Genomic DNA, 21,454 nt, shown 5'->3' with positions numbered 1-21,454 from the left:
AGTCATTCATCCCTCTTTTGTTATCTACTCATTTATAAGAATTGGTTTGTTGATGAAATGCAGTTTGTACGTCCTAACCATAGGTCCTAACAGTCACAGCGCCTCTATGCGGGTAAAGTTATGTGTGTTATGTTTAAATTTTACAGATGAGTGAATGAGAGCGCTGCTGCTCTGTCAATACGCGGTGAGTATGTTAATATTTATCAACAGCTCATAAAATACTTAAGATAGTTGACTTGACTGCACAGTATTAACAGAGACACATCTAGACGTTTCTCTGTAATGTCGCTGACGAGTTTTTGGCGATATTTCCTAAGCGTTAGCCTGCTAGCTTACGACTATTCAGTGGTAGCAGACGCGTTAAACCAAATGTATTTGTTTTGTTTGAGTATATAAATAGGTCTGTCATTAAAGGTTATACAAATACCAACTAAGACCGTAAAACATCAGTTTATCCAGAAATTTATATTGGATTTTGAAGAATGGTGTCGCAAACTAGCTTCGGTCGAGTTGTTATGGTTTCACTTTCCATTCACTAGACAGCTAGCGTATTAGCTAACATGATTGAGGTGTAAAAACATCCATACAGGTTATTTGAATGATGTGACAATCATCCATATCTATAAATTATTAGCATTAACTGTAAATAAACGAGAAAATGACTCCGTATGTTTGACAAGTGAATCGCCAAACGTGTTGTTGACTCTTGTTTATGCTTCAGACATAATAAATCAGTAAGCCACCTTGTCTAATGCCACTAAACTTGAACTGTAAACCCAACTATAATGTAGTTACTTTGTTTCCTAATGCTTTGGCATGAGAAACGATTGTCACAAGTTATTCAGGCCTTGTGTGTTTTAAAGCTTTGTTGACTTTCACTTTTAGCTATGGCGTCTCTCAGTGATCAGCTGGAGGAGGTGAGGGTGAATGCGGAAGGCAGCTTATCTTCTCCAGGCTCTGCCCAGGAGATGAGGGTAGGGGTGGCAGCCATGGCCAACATCCCTCTCCCACCCTCCAGCAAATATCGCTACATAGCTGCTGAAAGCATGCTGACGGAGAACAGTAGTGGAAATAACAGGAATGAGGTGAAAGCTGGTGTAATGATTCATTTTCCTCTGCAATCCAAATAGTGTATGTTTATACAGCAGGAAGCAATCATTTGACTTTATGAACCGACCTCTTGCAAAACAGGCATCAAATATCAAGGTATAGGTAAATATCTGATTGCCGGTTGTATAAACCTCTACAAGTTAGACATCAATTTTTTTTCTTTACTGTTGTTACTTAAAAACGTAGATTAGCTTAATTTGATACCGAAAGGTAAGACTGACTGCCCCTGACTAAGTGCTAGTGGGTCATACTAGAACTTAAGACACTGTCTTAATATAATGGCTATGTTTATACAACCGACATATTTTACAGACATATTTAAAGATATGTCAGTGCAAGTTGCTTTCAGTTAAAACAGCTCAAACATTCATTTTAGTCTTGGACTAGCTTAGGCCTAAGCGTTGTCTGTGAAACCGGGGTAGCTACTTTTACATCTTACCTCATACTCTTTCACTGGTAAAGCTGAAGATTTTTTGCCCTTTTTTTATTGTACATAAACAAAATATGTTTTATAATTAAATTCGTAAGAGTAAAAAAACAAACAAACAAACAAAAAAACAGTAGGCTAACGCAAGGCACACAAATAAATGGTGGGGTGTTTCCATTCATCTTTCTGTAAACTAACTTTTATCATCCCACCAAATTTACAGGCCTGTTTAATCTCCATAAAATGTAATGATGGAAAATATCCACAAAGAAAATCACTTTTAAATACTTAGGCTACTTAAAAAAATACTTAAAAAAAAAAAAGTAAGGTTTTGTCTTCATTATGGATGTGCAAGACTAGTCGATTAAACGATAGCCTTCTGCTGCTAGTCGACTTGAAAATACTATTTTTATTTATTCATTTTGTTGCGCATTTAATGTTTTGCTTTATATTTTTACTAAAGCAGTGTTTACATTACCGCCATGTTAATGTTACATTTTAAAATTAATATATAATTTTGAAAAGTGTTTATCTGGAGCAGAAAACGAAATTTAATTTTACCTCAGATTTTGCATGCGTTCGTTTTCTCTGTGGCATTCACGCCGTGTTCAGAGAAATGCCCACTCGTTAGATGAGCAATGTGAGGGAGTTTTTTCTCATGTCAAACTAGTAATAACTATTAAGCTTGCTTTTAGGCTTTTTATACTACCGGTTATGAGAGACAGCACGGTATGAGATGTGTTTGACTAGTCGTTTGCAAAATATTTGTTTAAATGTTAATAAAATTAGTTGTTGCACATGCAACAGGTCATACGCTTCATACTCTTACATTTAAGGATAAAGAATTTACCCAGAATCAACATTACATTAATGAAAAATTCAGCTTTTTTTGTCATCCAACAACATTTTGATAGTTTGTAGAAATAGTAGGCAGTGACTGAAACCATGTTTTCAACCACTGTTAAAACTCAAGTGTCATGTTTGGGTTCTGTGAACAGTGAAGCCTGCCTTCTTATATTTGATTGGTCATCTCAGTTATTTTGACATTGACGAGCGATGTTAGACTGCTTAGGCATACCTGCCTAAACATAGATCTTTTTTTACTTTTTGTCAGTGCAGCAGAATAGAATTTTTTTTTGTAGGGACAATTTGTCCGTATCTGATTATTGGGGGTAAATGTATATGGTGGTTACGGCCCTGACCGTATATAATAGGAATGTTTGGGGCTATTTTGGCAGTGTGAATGACTGACATAAAGCGCATAATAATGCATAGCGCTGGGTAATCTGTCACTGTTTCCTCAGGTGTTTCTAAAGAATTGGTCCTGTTTCCACTCATTTGTATGCACATAACATTTCTTCCTAGTTCATTTTTACCCACTGTTGTTGTTTCTAGGTTGTAATGTATTCTTGTTCATACTTTTCTGTTGTACATTAATATCTCCTGATCCTTTTAGTCCCTCAGCCTCCTGCAGAAACTTTCCACCGCTCTTAACATCTTGGAGAAGTATGGCTCCAATCTTACCAACCCCAACAGGCCGAAGTACTGGCGTACAGTCAAGTACAACAACCCTGTCTTCAGGACGACCGTAGACTCTATTCAGGTGTGTGGTGGATGAGATTATGAGGCTTTTTGTGTGAACCATACATAATATTTGCAGTAACTATTCTTTATCTTCTTCTTTTAGGGTGGCAGAGCAGTACTTAACCTGTACGGCTACACCAATCAGCAGCATGATGGCTTGAGCTTTCCTGATGATGTTGTCCAGCCAGATGTTGAGAAGGTGGCGTCAGTGACTCTTGAGATCATGTGTCTTCGTATGGAACTGGACATGCTAATCAAGGTCTGAGGCTGTGAAGTAAAAGCATATTATGAATTCATCACAAATGAATGTTAAGCTCACATATAGAGTTTGTTCCTTTTCTGTAGGGCACCCATTCTCATCCAGAGTTTTTTGAAAGACTTATTCCCTCGCTCACTGTGCAGGTAAAGGTTTTTTTTTTTTTTTTTTTTTTCTATTAGAAAGTACATTGACAGTAAAGACATTTGTAATGTTACAAAAAAAAAATTATAATTCAAATAAATGTTGTTCTTTTGAACTTTCTATTCATAAAAGAATCGTGAAAAAAAGCATTGCTGTATCCACAGAAATATTAAGCAGCACAACTGGTTTAAACATTGATTATAATAATAAGAAATGTTTCTTGAGCACCAAATCAGCATATTAGAATGATTTCTTAAGGATCATGTGACACTGAAGCCTGGAGTAATGATGCTGAAATTCAGTTTTGCCATCGCAGGAATAAATTACATTTTAAAATACATTAAAATAGAAAACAGTTATTTTTATAAACACTTTTACAATATTAAATTTTTACTGTATTTTTTTATAATATTAATGTTTTACTGTATTGTTATCCGATAAATGCAGCCTTGGTGAGCTTAAGAGACTTCTTTCAAAAACATCTTGCCACACTTTTAGAGAAAAGTGTTTCTTTTAGATTTCTTAGCTTTTTTGCAGGTCACTTAAATACAGTGTCCATATAATGTCTGTACAGGATGATGATGGAATCAGCACAGATGCAGTTGCTATCTCTCCTAGTGAGAGACCATGGGAAAAACAAACTCCCTCATCTGTGTCTCCTTCTCAGCCTAAATCTCTATTCAGTCCAGCTCTTGCTCTCTCTTCTCTGGTGCCATCTATACAAACAGGTAAAGACATCATGTTTACCAACCCTGGCTTTCCTTTTAATGAATATCTTTTATTGTGAGTGTCCACTTCTATCGTTTCCATTCTGCTTCATTGATTTTCAATTGCTTTGCAGAAAACTGCACCATATGTGGCATCTTTCCAGTGTCTGCTCACTGCCCCACCTGCACTCAGCGGCTATGCACAGAATGTGACCGGCTGTATCACTCCCATTCAGGACGGTCCACACACATCAGGATCCCTGTAACTTCCTCAAAAGCCACAAAACGGCACAGGTTAGCACTGAGTAATTTAAGATGTTGAGAGAACATGTTTGTGTAGAGGATTTTGTCAAGCAAATCTGTATGTCTTTATTTTTTTCCTTAGCTCATCACTGTCAACATGGCAGTGTAAATACTGCACTACAGTAAATACGTTGCAGCAGGTTTTGTGTGAAACCTGTGATCGTCCCCGTCTGTCCTCTTCTGCTCCATCTCTACAGGAGGAGCCATCACAGCCTTCTACAATATCTGGTTAGTCTGTGCAGTTTTTGTTCTGTCGCTTTTTCAAATCTAAATGGACCATCCTGCTTGACCTTTTGAAACATCAAGGTGGTCATTCAAACTAACAAATAAACTAAAAATTTGAATATCATTGTGTTAATTCTGGTGTTTTGTGCATTACTTTTGTCAATTAGAGTGGCAGTGTAAAAGCTGCACAGTGGTTAATGCTGGCAGCAGCATTCTTTGCGAGGTGTGTGATCGCCCCCGTCTGGCCACCCGACCTCCTGTCGCGCCCTCACGTCCGACCCCCTCTGCCACAGGACTAATGGACAGCCAGGTGCCAATATTCAGTACATTCCAAATTCCAAAATTTTCTGGTTTCATTTCAGTACAATAGGGGGCTTTCTCGCCTGAGGAACCTTTTCATAGTTCCTAGAACTAATAGCACAAGTACCCACTTTTTGGCGTGTTTGCACCACACAAACTGGGAACACTTTTAGTTAGGAATCATGTTGGGGGAACTAAATTAGCTCCTACTTAAGATCAGGGTCCAACCCAGCACAATATGAACTACTAGTGACATAAGTGTATGCTGACTGGCTGAACGCATGTGAAACACCAGCACCCGCCATGTACACTCACAGTTTTCAGCCTACATATTTACTCCACGAACTAACTCTACAAACATGGAAATTGAAAACAGTGATAGATGGACCTCTCAACCTTTATGCTAAGGAGAAAATCCAATGTGACTTTGAGGGGACCAAGCAAAACATGATTATGTATTTCTGCTCAGCTAGCAACATTGGGAATTAACCACATGGCAAACGCTAATACTATTTCATATACTGTTTACTTTCTTTGTATAACAGTTCAATCTAATAACGTAATAGACAGGACTGTTAAATAGATGGTGTGCTCAGGCTCTGGCTTTTTCAGCGGTGTCAAAATAAAGGTCACTTTACAGTTTCTACTGGCGTTGCAAATGCTACCAAGAAAATGGTCCAACTAGGGGAACATTTAGTTCTTGGGAACTGCTCTGTTGGCTAGTGCCTATAACTAGTTCCTATAACTAGCCGGTGCGAAAGCCCCTATAGTTATTAACACTGCTATATTTTAAAGTTCATAATTTCTGTGCTAATAACATGATCGATGTTGCAAAAAGGAATGTAGTTCAGTTTTATTAACTGAGTTTTGTGCCGTTACTAGTGGTGTAGAACTTAAAACACGTCACCTTTAAAGGGATAGGTCACCCAAAAATGAAAATTTGGTCATCATTTGCTCACCCTCAAGTTGTTCCAAATCTGTTTGAATGTCTTTCTTCTGCTGAACTCAAAAGATGATGTTTTGAAGAATGTCGGCAACCAAACAGTTGATGGGCCTCATTGACTTCTATAGTATTTTTGTTCCATACTACTGTATGCTTCCAACTGTTTGGTTACCCATATTCTTCAAAATATCTTCTTTTGTGTTCAGGAGAAGGAAGAAATTCGTACAGGTTTGGAACAAATTGAGGGGGAGTAAAAGATGATAGAATTTAAATTTTTGGGTGAACTATCCCTTTAACCTATGCATATTCTGATTTGTCATTGCTAAAGAAATGTAGTTTCTCCTGAGTTTTATCCTGAATACAGGTTCCTGTTTTGACTCCTTTTTTTCTATCTCATTTAGTGGATTTGCCAGTTTTGTACGTACGTCAACCACACACCATCAACTGTATGCGAAATGTGTTGCCTTTCAAAATCAGAACCTGCCCTATCACCCTCTAAGCCCCTCCCACTATCTAAGCCCCTCCCACTCTCACCAGTCAAGGATGTAACACCGCTTTCAGTCGCACCTAAAGTCATGCCCTCTGAGGACCCTGATTTGAAAAGGCAAAGACTGATGAAGGAGGAAGGGCTTAAACTTATTCAGCTTATTCGTGTAAGTTTCGTGATATTTTTTTATGTTTTCGTTGTAGCCTGGGCATCATCCTCAGATTCTTACAAGCATTCTTATTGTCTCTGTCTTTTCTCAGGAGGGAGAGAAGAAAGGAGTGAGTCCAGAGGAGGTTTATACCAGCATGTATGTGTCAGGAAACAGTAACGTAATGCCATATGACTGGCTGAAGGCAGAGCTACCGCATGTGCTTGATGAGATCTGTGTGATGGCTGCGTCCTGTCAGCAAGAACCCAATGCACAACCAAACTCTTCAGGGGGGAACGATGGGCAGGATGGAGAAAAGAGCAATGCTGTCCCCTTGTCCAGGGCAGAAGCCAAACGGGCCTGGCTGGCAGCAGGGGGCGATAATGAGAAAGCTGTTAGACAGGCTCTTAGAGACCGCAAAGTTAAAGTGAGTTCTTAACAATCCATCCTTTATATAATAACTTTTATTAACATTTACAACCGTATTAGATTATATAATGCTTAACATTTCATTAGTGAATGTACATTGAGATTGTTAGATTTATATATTTGTACTTATCTGACTGACATCAGCTACAGGCCATATTTAATTATGTAATATATTTTTTCTTATATTATTACACACACACACACATACACATATATATATACACACATACATACAGTTGTAATCGAAATTATTCAACCCCCATTGCAAATCAGGTTTATTGGCAAAATTTACAGACTTTCAACTGTTTGCAGTGAACAATTCAAACAAAAGTAATTGAAATGGCTCAACACAACAAACGTTTCAAGTGGTTTCCCCAAATTCAACTGAAAATGCAACTTTTAATGACTTCTGCAGTCTCAAAATTATTGAACCCCTTCATGGCAAGCATCTTTACACCCTTTTGCTGTTATGACCTGCTGCAAACAAACGAGATATATAACCAGACACCAGCTTCTGGCAGCGTTTCTGAGGAATCTTAGGCCATTCCTCATGAACAATGGCTGTGTTTTGCTGCAACTGCCTTCAAATCCCACCAGAGATTTTCTATGGGATTCAAGTCAGGTGACTGTGATGGCCACTGTAGAATCTTCCAGGACTTCTTCTGCAACCAAGCCTTGATGGAATTTGAGGTATGCTTGGGATCATTGTCCTGTTGTAAGGTCCAGTGACGCCCAAGCTTCAGCTTCATCACTGACAGCATGACGTTTTTTGCCGATTTCCTGATACTTTATTGAATCAATGAATCAGCCTTCTACACGCTGCAGGTTTCCAGTGCCAGAGGATGTAAAGCAACCCCAGAGCATCACCAAGCCCCCAACATGCTTAACTGTAGGCAGTGTTCTTTCAGCATATGCTTCATTATTCTTCCTCCAGACAAACCGCTGATCCATAGGGCTGAAAAGTTCCAGTTTTGTTTAACAGAATCCCAAAACTTCTGTGGCTTATTTATATAATTTTGAGCACTTTTCTTGTGCTTTTGGGTCAGTGGTGTACGTCTTGGAGTTCTGGCATGCGTTTAGTACTCGCCATACAGTGCAAGCTGAAACCTCAGTGCCTGTTGCCACAAAGTCTTGCTGCAGGTCTTTTGCAGTCACTCGAGGGTTTTTTCTGAACCTGCCTTCTCAGAAAACTGGTTGCAGCCATTGATGGCTTCCTTTTTCTGCCCATCCAGGTAGTGTAACCACTGTTCCTTTAACTTTGAATTTGCATGCTATGCTTCCAACAGTGTCTCTAGGAACATTTACTGCATTCACTATCTTTTTGTATCCTGATCCTTGTTTGTGAAGGGTGATGATATCTTCTCTTAACTTTTTGGACCAATCTTATTGACTTATTTCTGAGCCATATTTCTAACATGCAGTCAAACGTGACACTCAACAAACCTAGCCAGTTCAGATTTTTCATGTGTTCTAGCTCAAACACACCTGGTGCAACTAATGAAGCGCCTGGATTAGTTGCATCAGGTGTGCTAGAGACAACACCTGTTTTGCAGATTTGTGCTCTAGTAAGGAATTCTATTCAGGGTGTTGAATAATTTTAAGACTGCAGAAGTCATTAAAAGGTGCTTTTTTTTTTTTTTTTTTTTTTAAGTTGGGGAAACCACTTAACCACTAACACTCACTTGAAGGAAATTTTTTAAATCACTAATAATTGAATTACACTGTTAGATGTAAATGATCTTTTAATAGATCTCAAAATTAATATTCATTTTCCATATTGTACATTATAATGTTGTGATGCCTAGTTTATAGTGTTTTATTTTATTTTTTTTAGACAAAGTAATGTAGAAATTTAATATAATGTAAACTTTCACATAATTAAATTGTGTAATTATTTCTGAAATATTTTTATGTTATGGCCAATAACCTGGCAACATTATCAGCTTATCCTTATCGCCAGAATCGCATAATAGTGTATTTCTAGTAAATATATCTAGTAAAAATGTTGTATGCTAAATATGACATTTTGTCTGTTTTTGTTTGTTAGGTAAAAGAGCTTGGCTCTCTGGGCTTTAATGATGTAACCTGCTGTGAAGAAGCCCTGAGGCAGAGCGGAGGGGATGTGAGGGGGGCTCTCGTCCTGCTGCAGCGCCCTTTACTGGAGCCATTCCATCAGCGCATGTGGAGCGACGAACCAGAGCCCCCCATTGACATCAACCATCCAGATAAACAGGTGACTGGCCTTTTACAATAATGTAAATAATGAATGCTTCACGGAGAGACTGCATTGCTTTCTCACCACTAGATGTGCCAAACAGTTTTTGCAGCTTAATCTGCATAATCTTTTGTGTGATAAATAAATAAATATATATTTATCTTTAATTAATTGCATAATGCTGGCTGCCGAATATATTTAAGGTGGTCATTAGCAAATTGAATGTTATGTTTTCAAACATTACTGAAGTTACTTATCCTCTGTCTGTGTAAGCATGTTTGCCGTAGGCTGCTAGCGGTGTTTGAGCTGCCCAGCTGGGGGCGCTGTGAGCTGGTTTTGTCTTTGCTGCGAGACCCTACAGCTACATACACACTGGAGGACGTGGTTCAGGCCGTGCGTGAATCACCTGACCGGGACTTTATTCGCCGTGTGCTGAACAAGGAATGCCCTATCTGCCTGTCGGTTTTTCCCCACAGCAAGGTACTATGCATCACCTCATGTTGTATTTTTTACACCAGAGTGTCCTTATCTTATATGTACTCATATTGTTAAAGGGACAGTCCACCCAAAAATGTAAATTCTGTCAATATTTACATATAAGAACATAAAAGAAGATCTTTTGAAGAATGTTGGTAAATAGTTTTGGTTCCTATTGACTTCCATTTTAATTTTTGTCCATACTACTAATGTCAGTGGGATCCACAACAGTTTGGTTACCAACATTCTTCAAAAGACATTTTATGTTCCACAGAAAAAAGAAAGTCACACAGGTTTAGAACGACATGAGGGTTAGTAAATGATGATAGAATTTTCATTTTTGGGTGGGCTATTCCTTTAAAGGGATAGATCATCCAGAAAGCATCAAGTGATCATTTACTCGCCATTGTGTTTTTCCAAACCTGTATAACTTTTATTTCTTTAGTAGAATGCAAAAGAAAACATTTAGAAAAATAAATGAGCTCTAAATTGAAATGCTGTTGCATTTTTGCCAAATATATGTATATGAAAGCACCTTACATTGAGTCAGGAGTCTATTTTTTTGGTTTATTTTTCAGATGCAGTCGCTGACATCCTGCCAGTGCTCTGTGTGCTGTGGATGTTTCAAGCAGCATTTCACCATAGCGGTGAGGGACAAGCACATCAGAGACATGGTGTGTCCTGTCTGCACAGAGCCTGACATCAATGACCCTGAGCACCTTAACAGCTACTTCTCCACTCTGGACATACAGGTACAGCAAAAGAGCAAAAAATAAAGATGGTCAGTTCAGTACTGGGACTTGAGTTGGAACACAGCAGCATATAACTGGGCTTCAAGCTACTCACTGTGATATCTGAAATGATCTTGTGTGTGTGTGTGCGTGACTGCCCAGCTCAGGGATTGCCTTGAACCAGACGTGTACGATCTCTTCCACAAGAAGCTGACTGAGCAGGCTCTCATCAAGGACCCGAAGTTCCTGTGGTGCAGCCATGTGAGTGACACTGCACTTCCTAACTCTCTCTGAGAGAGCACTCTCATACTCAAACAGCTGTAGTCTCATTCAAGAGCATTTACAGTGATCTGAAAACAGGTGCATGATGTTAGGAGTCTTTATTTGCATCTAGTGCATCTCTTTTACTCTTATCTCGTTCCCACAGTGCTCATATGGCTTCATCTATGACGGTGATCAACTCAAGGTCACCTGTATGCAGTGCAGGAAAAGCTTCTGCGCTCAATGCAAAAAACCGGTAAGTGTTTTCAGAAAGCAAGAAACAGATCTGCGGTGACCTTGGATGAATATAGGAGATGAGCGTCAGTGTTGGGGAGTAGAGCCCTGCGCGGGACTGTTTTCATCATCCCGCTCCCGCCCGCGCCCGCCGAATTTCTGACCATTACCGCCCGCTCCCGCAACGTATGTGTTTCACTCCCGCCCGCTCCCGCAATATGTATGTCCACTCCCGCCCGCACCCGCAAAACTCTGAGAATTTATTCCCGCACAATAATAGAGATGCATTGATTTTGTGTCTTCTCCCGTCCCGCAGGAAAAAACACATATTTGTATTGCTATTATTAAAGAGATTCATGGGGTTGTTTGTTTCGTTTCCCTGGCCGGCATAGCCTACTGGACACATACACACAGGATAATGGAGGAAATCGAGTGTGCTGTTTTTGGATGGTTTTGTTTTCGTTTTTGCTGTTTTTTATTCAGGATACTCTGTCTTGCGCGTGCAATGATGACGCAGTGAATAGTGATGCTTCTCTCTGAACAATCAGCAGTCTGCCGTGTTTTCACGTCACATTTTAGTATCGCCTAAGCTCGCTCAGAACCTCGCCGGAGGTGGTACGAAAAAAAGTACCGGGAAGCAGATACAGTTACAACTTTTACACAGTGGAAAACCAAACAAAGGCGAGGCGAGTCGAGTCGAGCCGAGCCAGGCTGGTACTGTGTAGTGGAAAAGCGCCATTATTGACATCTCCATCATGTTGCAAGGCTACCTCCCGATCCCGCAGTGTTTTTTTTAGCCGCCCATTCCCGCCCGCAGCAAAGTTCAAACCGCCCGCTCCCGCGAGATTTGCGTTGGGTCCCGCGGGACCCGGCGGGACTCAATCCCAATGCAGCCCTCTATTGGGGAGTAATTCAAAGTAGCGACACTATCAACTCACCTATGATTTTCAGCAGCATGACAGTAGTGAGCAGCTTTAAAATAGTGTCACATTTGCAATAACAGATTATATATTCCAGCAAATCTTAAACAAACTCTCTCTCTCTCTCTCTCTCTCTCTCTCTCTCTCTCTCTCTCTCTCTCTCTATATATATATATATATATATAAGTCTGATGCAGTCTAGTGAATCATGAGAGAGTTTGTTTCAGATGAATATGTATGTGTAACAAAAGAAAGTTTCAAAGATTCATTCTGGTGGATCGTTTTGTTGAACAGAAAAAAAATCTTAAAAAAAGATTCTCTGACTTAAGCCTGGTTCACACGGCAGGATAATTAGGCCGATTTTAGCCCCGATTCACCCCTTCCGACAATCTTAAGGATGCTCCGATTATCGTAAAATAATCTGATCAGATATTCCTGCCGTGTGTGGTGTGTTAAGACTGCTCTCGTCTGTTCGGAAGGACGTCGGGACCGCTCCGATCTCAAATCGGGGATATCCAACATGTTGGACTGTTTTGCCCCGATTTCTCCTCGTTTTTTTCTTTCATCCATTGGCTGCTCTATAGTATTTTATCACGCTATCATTCATTCAAGTGCTAAGAAACAAGCGCGATAAAACGCAAAAATAAGAACTTAAATCTGTACTGGCGGCGCGCTGTCTGTAAATCTCCTCTCTGTGTGATACACACACACACACACACACACACACACACACACACACACACACACAGGACTCATGCGCACAGAATGCCGCTTCAGACAGCGCGCAGCCGCATTGAGTTCTCTTTCACGCTTGAACGGACAAAAACACACAAAAGTATGCCAAAATGTTCACTTTGTCGAGTATCCTCGTAAGCACAGTATTAAATTATGTTTGATCTCGAGGGATTTTGCGAGATTTCCTGTCTGACCTGGGAATGCTTGGGAGTCAAATCGGTTTGTGTGTGATGTGTTGATTTTGCCGTGTGGCTGCGCACCACACACTGTACGACCAAAACTGTTAGACCCGTGATTTTTTTATCGCCGTGTGTGGGGTCTCTCAGGTTTGGAAAATCGCCCGACAATTTTAAAATCGTCCCGTGTGAACCAGGCTTTATGTCCCTATGCAGCATTTTAGTTTTTTTTTTTTGGTGGAATATTTAGTGTAATGCTGCTGTTTATTACAGTGTTTTTTTTTTTTAAATATACATTAAGGTGTATTTTGTGTCACCTTGATTGATATTACTCATTAATTTCAAATGTTGATGGTAATGAGTGTCTTATTCTCGATCGCTCTCTGCAGTGGGAGCCACAGCACGTGGGCCTCTCGTGTGAGCAGTTCCAGCTGTGGAAGCGAGAGAATGACCCTGAGTACCAGAAGCAGGGTTTGGCCGGATACCTGCGTGACAATGGGATCAGTGAGTCACCTTTAGATCTTCTCTAGAAGCCTAATCCACACCTACCCACAGCTAATAATTCTGCCCCACTCTGACTACCAGAATTAACTTTAGAAAACATGTTGTCTGCTCATACAGTCTGATTGTTTTGTTGTGTTTGGTCAATTGGTATTTCTCACTCGCAGGCATTTTTATTCACACTTTGTGAGAGAGTTACTGATCGCACAATAGTTGTTTGTAGTGTTGCATCTCACCTAAGACTGTCTTTCTCTGTTCTATTGAATCGATCCATTGTTCTGGTGTTCTTTTTTTTCTGTAAATGTATCATCTGTACATCTGTTGGATATAACAATTTACTGATTAAGTATAATGAAATATAAAAATATAAAGTTCCTATAGGTATAGATTTTCCATCCATCCATCCATCCATATGGGTTTAGAATTGTTGCATTATTCCAAATAAATAGATTAATATTCACAAATAAATGTAAAGAGATTAATTTTTTTTTATCAAATTCACAAATAAAAAGATTAAGATCCACAAATAAATGTAAAGAGTTTCACATAAAAATATAAAATTCACAAATAAATCAAATGAGATTTGCAAATAATATATATATATTTTTTTTTTTCAAATGTTTTATTATTTTACTAACACAACTCTGCCTGCCATTTATTTGTGAACCACTTTCTGTGCATTTGTAAATCGCTGCACACATTTGTGAATAGCTTCTTGGGCATTTGTAAATCCCCTCACGCATCTGTGGATTTTGAAACGCTTCTAGCGTCGACGTGCAGACCAAAAAAATATATATATATATTGTTTTTTATTTATATATATATATATATATATATATATATATATATATATATATAATATATATATATATATATAATATACATACACTGTTTCTGATCCCTTGGATTTACCTGGATTTCTTATAAATTGTTAATATTTTACAGTAGTCAATTCGATGATAATCACGTCAATAGACAAACATAGACTGCTTGACTATGTAAATTATGTTTTCATGTTTTTATGCAAAATGTAAACATCCACAGTATGGGGTGGAAAAACTGTCACACAGCCCATTCTTTCTTTTATACAATGATTTTATCTATTGTTCTTATGTCTGTCTTGTAGCTTGTCCTAACTGTAGGTTCCAGTATGCTCTGGCCAGGGGCGGCTGTATGCACTTCAGTTGTTCCCAGTGCAGGTATCAGTTCTGCAGTGGATGTAACAACCCTTTCCACACAGTGAGTTCCTGTCTGGTCTTGTTGTCCTCGAATTATTTGTGCCTATTTGTATCTCTATGTGCATGTTATACGGCTCTGTACGTGACTGATATTCAGTTTGAAGCCAGCTACGGTTGGGCTTAAAGTAGCAGCCTTCTCCGGAGCACGATTTCTTCTCTCCTTTTTATTCATCCTCTTTTTCTCTCACACTCTTGCTCACTCCTTCTCTGGCAGAAGTGTGCAGTGAACCAGTGTACTGTGACAGGTCTGCATGCCCATCACCCCAGAGACTGCCTCTTCTACCTTCGAGACTGGGAGCCTGCCAGGCTTCAGGCCTTACTGCAGGTACACACTCGCGCTTTAACACAGGCACACACATTTCCTCCTACACATCCACACGCACAGCATTTGTGTGCCAGGGTTGGTTGAGAAATATCACTTCACATCTCTATCGTTTTGTTTCGAATACTTGTTTGAACGTCATTTTGTTTCCTCAGAAAAAGGCGGTGAACTACAATACTGAAACTGCAACAGGAGCACAGACTGGTATGTCTTTTAGCATCAGTGCTTTTTTTGTTTGGTTTATTCTGACCATGTGGCCATATTTTAGTCTGACTTATCTCCCCCAGTACTTCTGTGATCTGTTTATCTGTGTCTGTCTCTTCATCTTATTTGTCCGTCTCAGTCTTAAAGTCTAGTTTGCTTCCAATTTCACTCTTTATCTCAACTGCCCAGTGGAACAAAATCGCTTTTACTGTAATGAAAGCATAAAAGCTGAACATCCTAAAGCAATGCACTGTATTCCCACTAAAACAGCCGTCCAATTACCGCTTCTCAGACCAAGGCTATATTTGTACCATGAAATCGTTGTCAAACACACACATACACCTACTCCTTACAGCTTTATTTCACACTCTGTTCCACTTCTCTTTACTGAAAATATCTCCCTCAAAAACTGCCTTTCCCCCCAAATGCATCCCTGCTTTTTTTTTTTTTTTTGCGTCAGGTGTGTGTGGAGTGATCGAGCAGAAAGATGAAGGGCCTCGTCCGACTGATTCGCCGTGTGGGGCTCAGACTCAGCCGGGACAGGCAGGACTCTGCGAGTGAGTAACATCGTTGTTACCATGTTGACTGCTCCCTGCACTCTCAAACTGATCTCAATTTTTTTTATCAATGGCGTTGTAGGGATTGTAGAGATTGGAAAAAGTACCTGAGTACTCAAATTACAGCCCATTGATTTAACTCAACTTGATTGCTTGATTTAACTCTACTCAATTTCTCAATTTAATCTATATATATATATATATATATATATATATATATATATATATATATATATATATATATATATATATATATATATATATATATATATTAGGGTGCATCAAATTTGAATGGAAAATTTTAATTTCAAAATATCAATTTGGCTGGCATTGCATTTTGTTCCAATTAACATAAAAATGACTTTTGCAAAGTTTTGAGGGATTCCATTGAGATTGCCACCTAACACATGAACTTTGGCGAAATTTCGAAAAATGTGCAATTTTTAGTCTAATTGCCAAAAGGTTGACCTGGAAATGTTGAGTACAGTGAACTTTTATACAGTAACATGTTCTATAGGGTTATCAAAGTAAAAGTGGTTTGTTTGAACCCTTTGGGCAACTTGGGCATTTCTCAGAATTCAACTTTCAAGATTGTCCATTCAGTTGTCCTATAGACAAAATGAATGGAGGTCAATGGGACATGTTCACGTGGCCTTACCCTGTTAATTTACTGTAACAACTACAATGCTACTCTCAATACACATGAGACATCTACAGTGGGGAGAACAAGTATTTTGATACACAGCAGATTTATCAGGTTTTCCCACTTACAAAGCATGTAGAAGTCTGTAATTTTGATCTCTAAAGTTGACTCTTCAACTGTGAGTGACAGAATCTAAAACAGAAATCCAGAAAATCACATTGTATGATTTTTAAGTAATTAATTTGCATTTTATTGCATGACATAAGTATTTGATACATCAGAAAAGCAGAACTTTGGTACAGAAAGCTTTGTTTGCAATTACAGTGATCATACGTTTCCTGTAGTTCTTGACCAGGTTTGCACACACTGCAGGAATTCTGGCCCTCTCCTTCATACAGACCTTTCTCCAGATCCTTCAGGTTTCGGGGCTGTCGCTGGGCAATACGGACTTTCAGCTCCCTCCAAACATTTTTTATTGGGTTCAGGTCTGGAGGCTGGCTAGGCCACTCCAGGAACTTAAGATGCTTCTTACGGAGCTACTCATTAGTTGCCCTGGCTGTGTGTTTCGGGTCGTTGTCATGCTGGAAGACCCAGCCACGACCCATCTTCAATGCTCTTACTGAGGGAAGGAGGTTGTTGGCCAAGATCTTGCGATACATGGCCCCATCCATCCTCTCCTCAATACGGTGCAGTTGTCCTGTCCCCTTTGCAGAAAAGCATTCCCAAAAAATGATGTTTCCACCTCCATGCTTCACGGTTGGGATGGTGTTTTTGGGGTTGTACTCATCCTTCTTCTTCCTCCAAACACGGCGAGTGGAGTTTAGAGCAAAAAGCTCTATTTTTGTCTCATCAGACCACATGACCTTCTCCCATTCCTCCTCTGGATCATCCAGATGGTCATTGGCAAACTTCAGACGGCCCTGGACATGTGCTGGCTTGAGCAGGAGGACCTTGCGTGCGCTGCAGGATTTTAATCCATGACGGCGTAGTGTGTTACTAATGGTTTTCTTTGAGACTGTGGTCCCAGCTCTCTTCAGGTCATTGACCAGGTCCTTCCATGTAGTTCTGGGCTGATCCCTCACCTTCCTCATGATCATTGATGCCCCACGAGGTAAGATCTTGCGTGGTTCCCCAGACCGAGGGAGATTGACCGTCACCTTATTGCATTTTCTAATAATCGCACCCATCCTAGCATCCTAGCCTTGTGCTTGTCTACAATTTTATCCCTGTCCTGTCCTGTCGATTTTATGTCCTTACACAGCTCTCTGGTCTTGGCCATTGTGGAGAGGTTGGAGTCTGTTTGATTGAGTGAGTAGACGGGTGTCTTTTATACCGGTTCTGAATTTTTGTTTTAGATACCGTCTCTCACAGTTGAAGTGTACCTATGATAAAAATGACAGACCTCTACATGCTTTGTAAGTGGGAAAACCTGCAAAATCGCCAGTGTATCAAATACTTGTTCTCCTCACTGTATACTCTGAATATGACATTGTCCACTCTAGAATACTGTTGATGTTAAGCTTAATAGCTTAGCTAACATAGATAGCTAACTGTGGTTAGCAAACTGTTGCTAGCTAACGTTAGCTAGATGTAATGAGCACCAAATACCTATAAATATGACTTAAATGACTTATGATAAATAAGTATACAAACACACAATTACAGATATGATAATAATTATGTAATAATACATACCCAACACAGAAAGAGCACCTCAAATAGAAAGATCACCTCAGTTTTCTTGAGCTGTAGTATTGTTTACCTCAGATCTCCATTGTGACCATTGAGCACTGTTAAGCACTTTATCCAACAAAAACAGATGTGCGGTGGCACCCCTAAATCATCATGTACTGGAAAAATATTTTGCATGTGTTGTTTCTACATATATTGGAAAATTTTTAGCACCCAGCCATATCAAAATTCAAGAATTGTGTTTTTTGATGCACCCTAATATATATATATTTATATATATATAGATATAGATATAGATATATATATAGATAGATTATGTGTGTGTGTGTGTGTGTGTGTGTGTGTGTGTGTGTGTGTGTGTGTGTGTGTGTGTGTGTGTGTGTGTGTGTGTGTGGATTATTGCAGAAATAATCTCTGAGCATGACCTTCGTAAATAAATTCATCATGACCTTCACAAATAAAAACAACTTTTTGAAACATAAATACAATCGCCAGAAGTAAAAAGCTAAAGGTTGGCTATAAACGAAATACACTACAGTTTCATGACTATAATGTCACCAACACTAAGCATCTGACAACTCTTTTGATCTTTATTTAATGGGGTTATCGGTTGCCCATTTTCCACAAGTTGGTATGATTCTTTCGGGTGTTCATGTAAAGTTTGTAATATAATTGTAATTATTTGTTAATAATTGGTAATTTTAACCAATTAAATAATTATATATATATATTAATTATGAGTGGGGTATTGCTGATGTATTTTATATTATAGAATAAAATTTGAAAATGTATTTAGCTTGATGCCTGTTCAAAATACCCATTGTCTTTGTGACAATAGAACCAGAAGGGCAAAAATGCAAACTCGTTTCTTGGCTTTGTACTTATTCCTGTAGCACACCTTAAGAGACAAGCACCATCACATTTTTAAATACTTGGAAAGTGCAAATGCAAATATGCAATATAGCAAAGATCAAAAGTACAAAATTAGGAAGATCAAATGTGAGCTGAATTTGTAATCATGTTTGAATTTTGACCACAATATGCTAATATATCTAGTCTTAAGTGGGATTGGTGAGACACTGGGAGAAAAAAACAGCAAAATGCGATGCAATGTCCAAAGACATCAAATGCTGTAAATAGAAATAAAAAAATGGTGAATACAGAAGATGGTGTACTTGACAAGACATTGACACACATGCCTCTCCCTACTTTTTAGGGGTAAATAAAATTGTGTTGTGTTTCAGTAAGCATTATCGAGAGTACCTGGTCAGCCTCATTAATGGCCATTCTATTGACCCCGCCCTCCTTTACGCTCTTGATGAGCTGATCGTGGCCTGCAGGAGATACCATGTGGACGTCACACAGGGGGAAGGAGAAGATGAGAGAGCATACTTTGCCAGACTTAAGGTGGGCTGATGCTGTCCTTTCTTCAGTCTATAAACATTACTTCTTTTTGGTAGTTATCAAACTTTCTTTACCTCACTTCTGCAGAAACTCATGGATGACGTGCCTCTGGGTGACAAGGTCCTTCGCAAGAAGTGAAGACGTTTTTACTTTGTTCATTTAACCTGTGCTGACTATTTTACCCACGTGCGCCTGTAGCTCCGCTTTATGATCTGAGCTGAGAGGCTGGCAGAATTTTAAACACAGTGCTTCCCTGTTCTCAATGTGATGTAGTTGCACACATTTGCACAATGCACACTGTTTTTTTTCTTTTTTTTCTTAAGGTTTTGTGATGGGAAATTCTTCATTTTAATCATGTTTTTATTTTAATCACCCTCTAATAGCGTTATAGCTGTAGCTTGATTAAATTATATATCATTTAAATTGGTTAATAATTATTGGTTAACCAATTAAATTATATATATATATATATTATAATAATAATAATAATAATAATTATATATATATATATATATAATTAATTATGATTGGGGTATTGCTGATGTATTTTATATTGTAGAATAAAATAAAAAAATGTACTTAGCTTGAAACCTGAAACCTGTTCAAAATACCCATTGTAATGCACACACAGTTTTTTTTTTCTTAAGGTTTTGTGATGGGAAATTCTTCATTTTAATCATATTTTTATTTTTAATTACTCTCTAATAGAGTTATAGCTGAAGCTTGATAATAAAAAAACAGACTAAGACAAAACACTTTGACCGCTATAGTGAAGCCATTTATTGTTTCTGTGAATGCATATAAACAGGTTTTATATTTCATTAAGTACATTTTAAAATTAAACAGACAAAAATCGTAAAACAACAGCATTTTAAATGATTTTATGAGTGAACTTTCTGTTGATTGTACCTCAGGCTCGTCGTTATCAGTTTATTCAACCAAAAACAAAATCTGCACATTGATGGGTGTCAAAAGACGTACAATCATGGGTTTATATGTACATATATATATGATTAAACATAATTTATAAAATGTTGAATCTAGTGAGTCTTTGTGTTTCAACGAGAGCAAAATGATCATTAATAAGCAAAGCAGTAAAACCACCAGTCATGTTGATGTCACTCGATCAACATCTAAAATACATGTTCTTCATTCCTATTCCATGCAATTGTGTCACGGTTGTCTCTGAGATCAGAGCCCTTAAAACACATATTTGCTCATCAAGTCTTAAAGCCATTTACAGTGGGGCTGTAGTCAGGGAAACCACTGATCAATTTCTATTTTTATTCTGAGGACATTTGTGCAGCCAGACATTTTTTAATATAATTTTTGATATGCATGATCATGGAAAAGCACTGGCCATTTTAAGCAGAAATTAAAGGCACACACAATGAGAAAGTCGATGATATTTTTAAGAGGTCATTATTCTTGGCAATGAGAATTACATGCACTGTAAAGTTTTATGATGCTGATTGGTCACACATGCAGTGATTGAATTTTTCCCCTAACTTTACAGTATTTGTTGCCTTAAATCTGCCATGACTTTAAAAATCATGTTACATATGTAATATATAATAGTCTGTTTTACTGAGGTTCACCAATGGCAGGTTCTTCACAAGCACACTTAACCTCTCAGCTGTAAAATATTGTATTTCCTATCAGGATATACAATATCCAACCAGCCACTTATCTCGCCCTAATGAGGGTGAAGCACAAACCGCTTGCAGTTTGCTGCATGACAAGGTAAGATATAATTGATGGACACACACCTTTGTCTGTCAACTATTCTTTTGAGTGTTTTTCTATAACCAAAACCTTGATAGCCATAATCTAAAATGAATCGTAGTCAGTGTGTTTTAGGCTTGTTTTGCCCTATTGCTTTGATTGGCTATGCAGAAAGCATTGACATAGGAAATGCATGATGGGATATGGTGACAGATGAAACCCCATGAAGTGCTGAGGAAAGACTGACACATGGTTTGAGGTAATTGTGTGAAAGAGGTGAATATTGATAGCAAAGCTTTTAGTATTATCATTCAGAGACATTTTGGTAACACTTTAGAATAAGTTACATTAGTTCA

The 21,454-nt window shown here is 38.5% G+C and overlaps 1 protein-coding gene across 1 annotated transcript; it reads left to right on the top strand.

The window, feature by feature from the left end:
- Window positions 1-102: 102 nt before the first annotated feature.
- Window positions 103-19,767, top strand: rnf31 (ring finger protein 31). Its single transcript, XM_079875885.1, has 23 exons — window positions 103-184; window positions 886-1,085; window positions 2,994-3,140; window positions 3,225-3,380; window positions 3,467-3,523; window positions 4,096-4,249; window positions 4,363-4,522; window positions 4,614-4,759; window positions 4,924-5,066; window positions 6,401-6,652; window positions 6,747-7,061; window positions 9,111-9,296; window positions 9,552-9,758; window positions 10,334-10,507; window positions 10,649-10,747; window positions 10,914-11,003; window positions 13,202-13,316; window positions 14,440-14,552; window positions 14,766-14,876; window positions 15,029-15,077; window positions 15,538-15,634; window positions 19,214-19,376; window positions 19,461-19,767. The coding sequence occupies exons 2-23, from the start codon at window positions 888-890 to the stop codon at window positions 19,509-19,511; spliced, it is 3,183 nt and encodes a 1,060-aa protein (XP_079732011.1). The 5' UTR covers window positions 103-184; window positions 886-887; the 3' UTR covers window positions 19,512-19,767.
- The last annotated feature ends 1,687 nt before the right edge of the window (window positions 19,768-21,454 follow it).

The sequence above is a fragment of the Squalius cephalus genome, assembly GCF_949319135.1.
Source record: "Squalius cephalus genome assembly, chromosome: 7".
Lineage (NCBI taxonomy): Eukaryota > Metazoa > Chordata > Actinopteri > Cypriniformes > Leuciscidae > Squalius > Squalius cephalus.
This window is presented reverse-complemented; position numbering and strand designations above follow the sequence as displayed.

Excerpts from the sequence above, each read along its gene's own strand:
- rnf31 (XM_079875885.1), top strand. The coding sequence starts at position 888 with ATGGCGTCTCTCAGTGATCAGCTGGAGGAGGTGAGGGTGAATGCGGAA. Across the intron at positions 5,067-6,400 it reads CAGGACTAATGGACAGCCAG|TGGATTTGCCAGTTTTGTAC; the intron begins GTGCCAATATTC and ends TATCTCATTTAG. Across the intron at positions 9,297-9,551 it reads TCAACCATCCAGATAAACAG|CATGTTTGCCGTAGGCTGCT; the intron begins GTGACTGGCCTT and ends TGTCTGTGTAAG.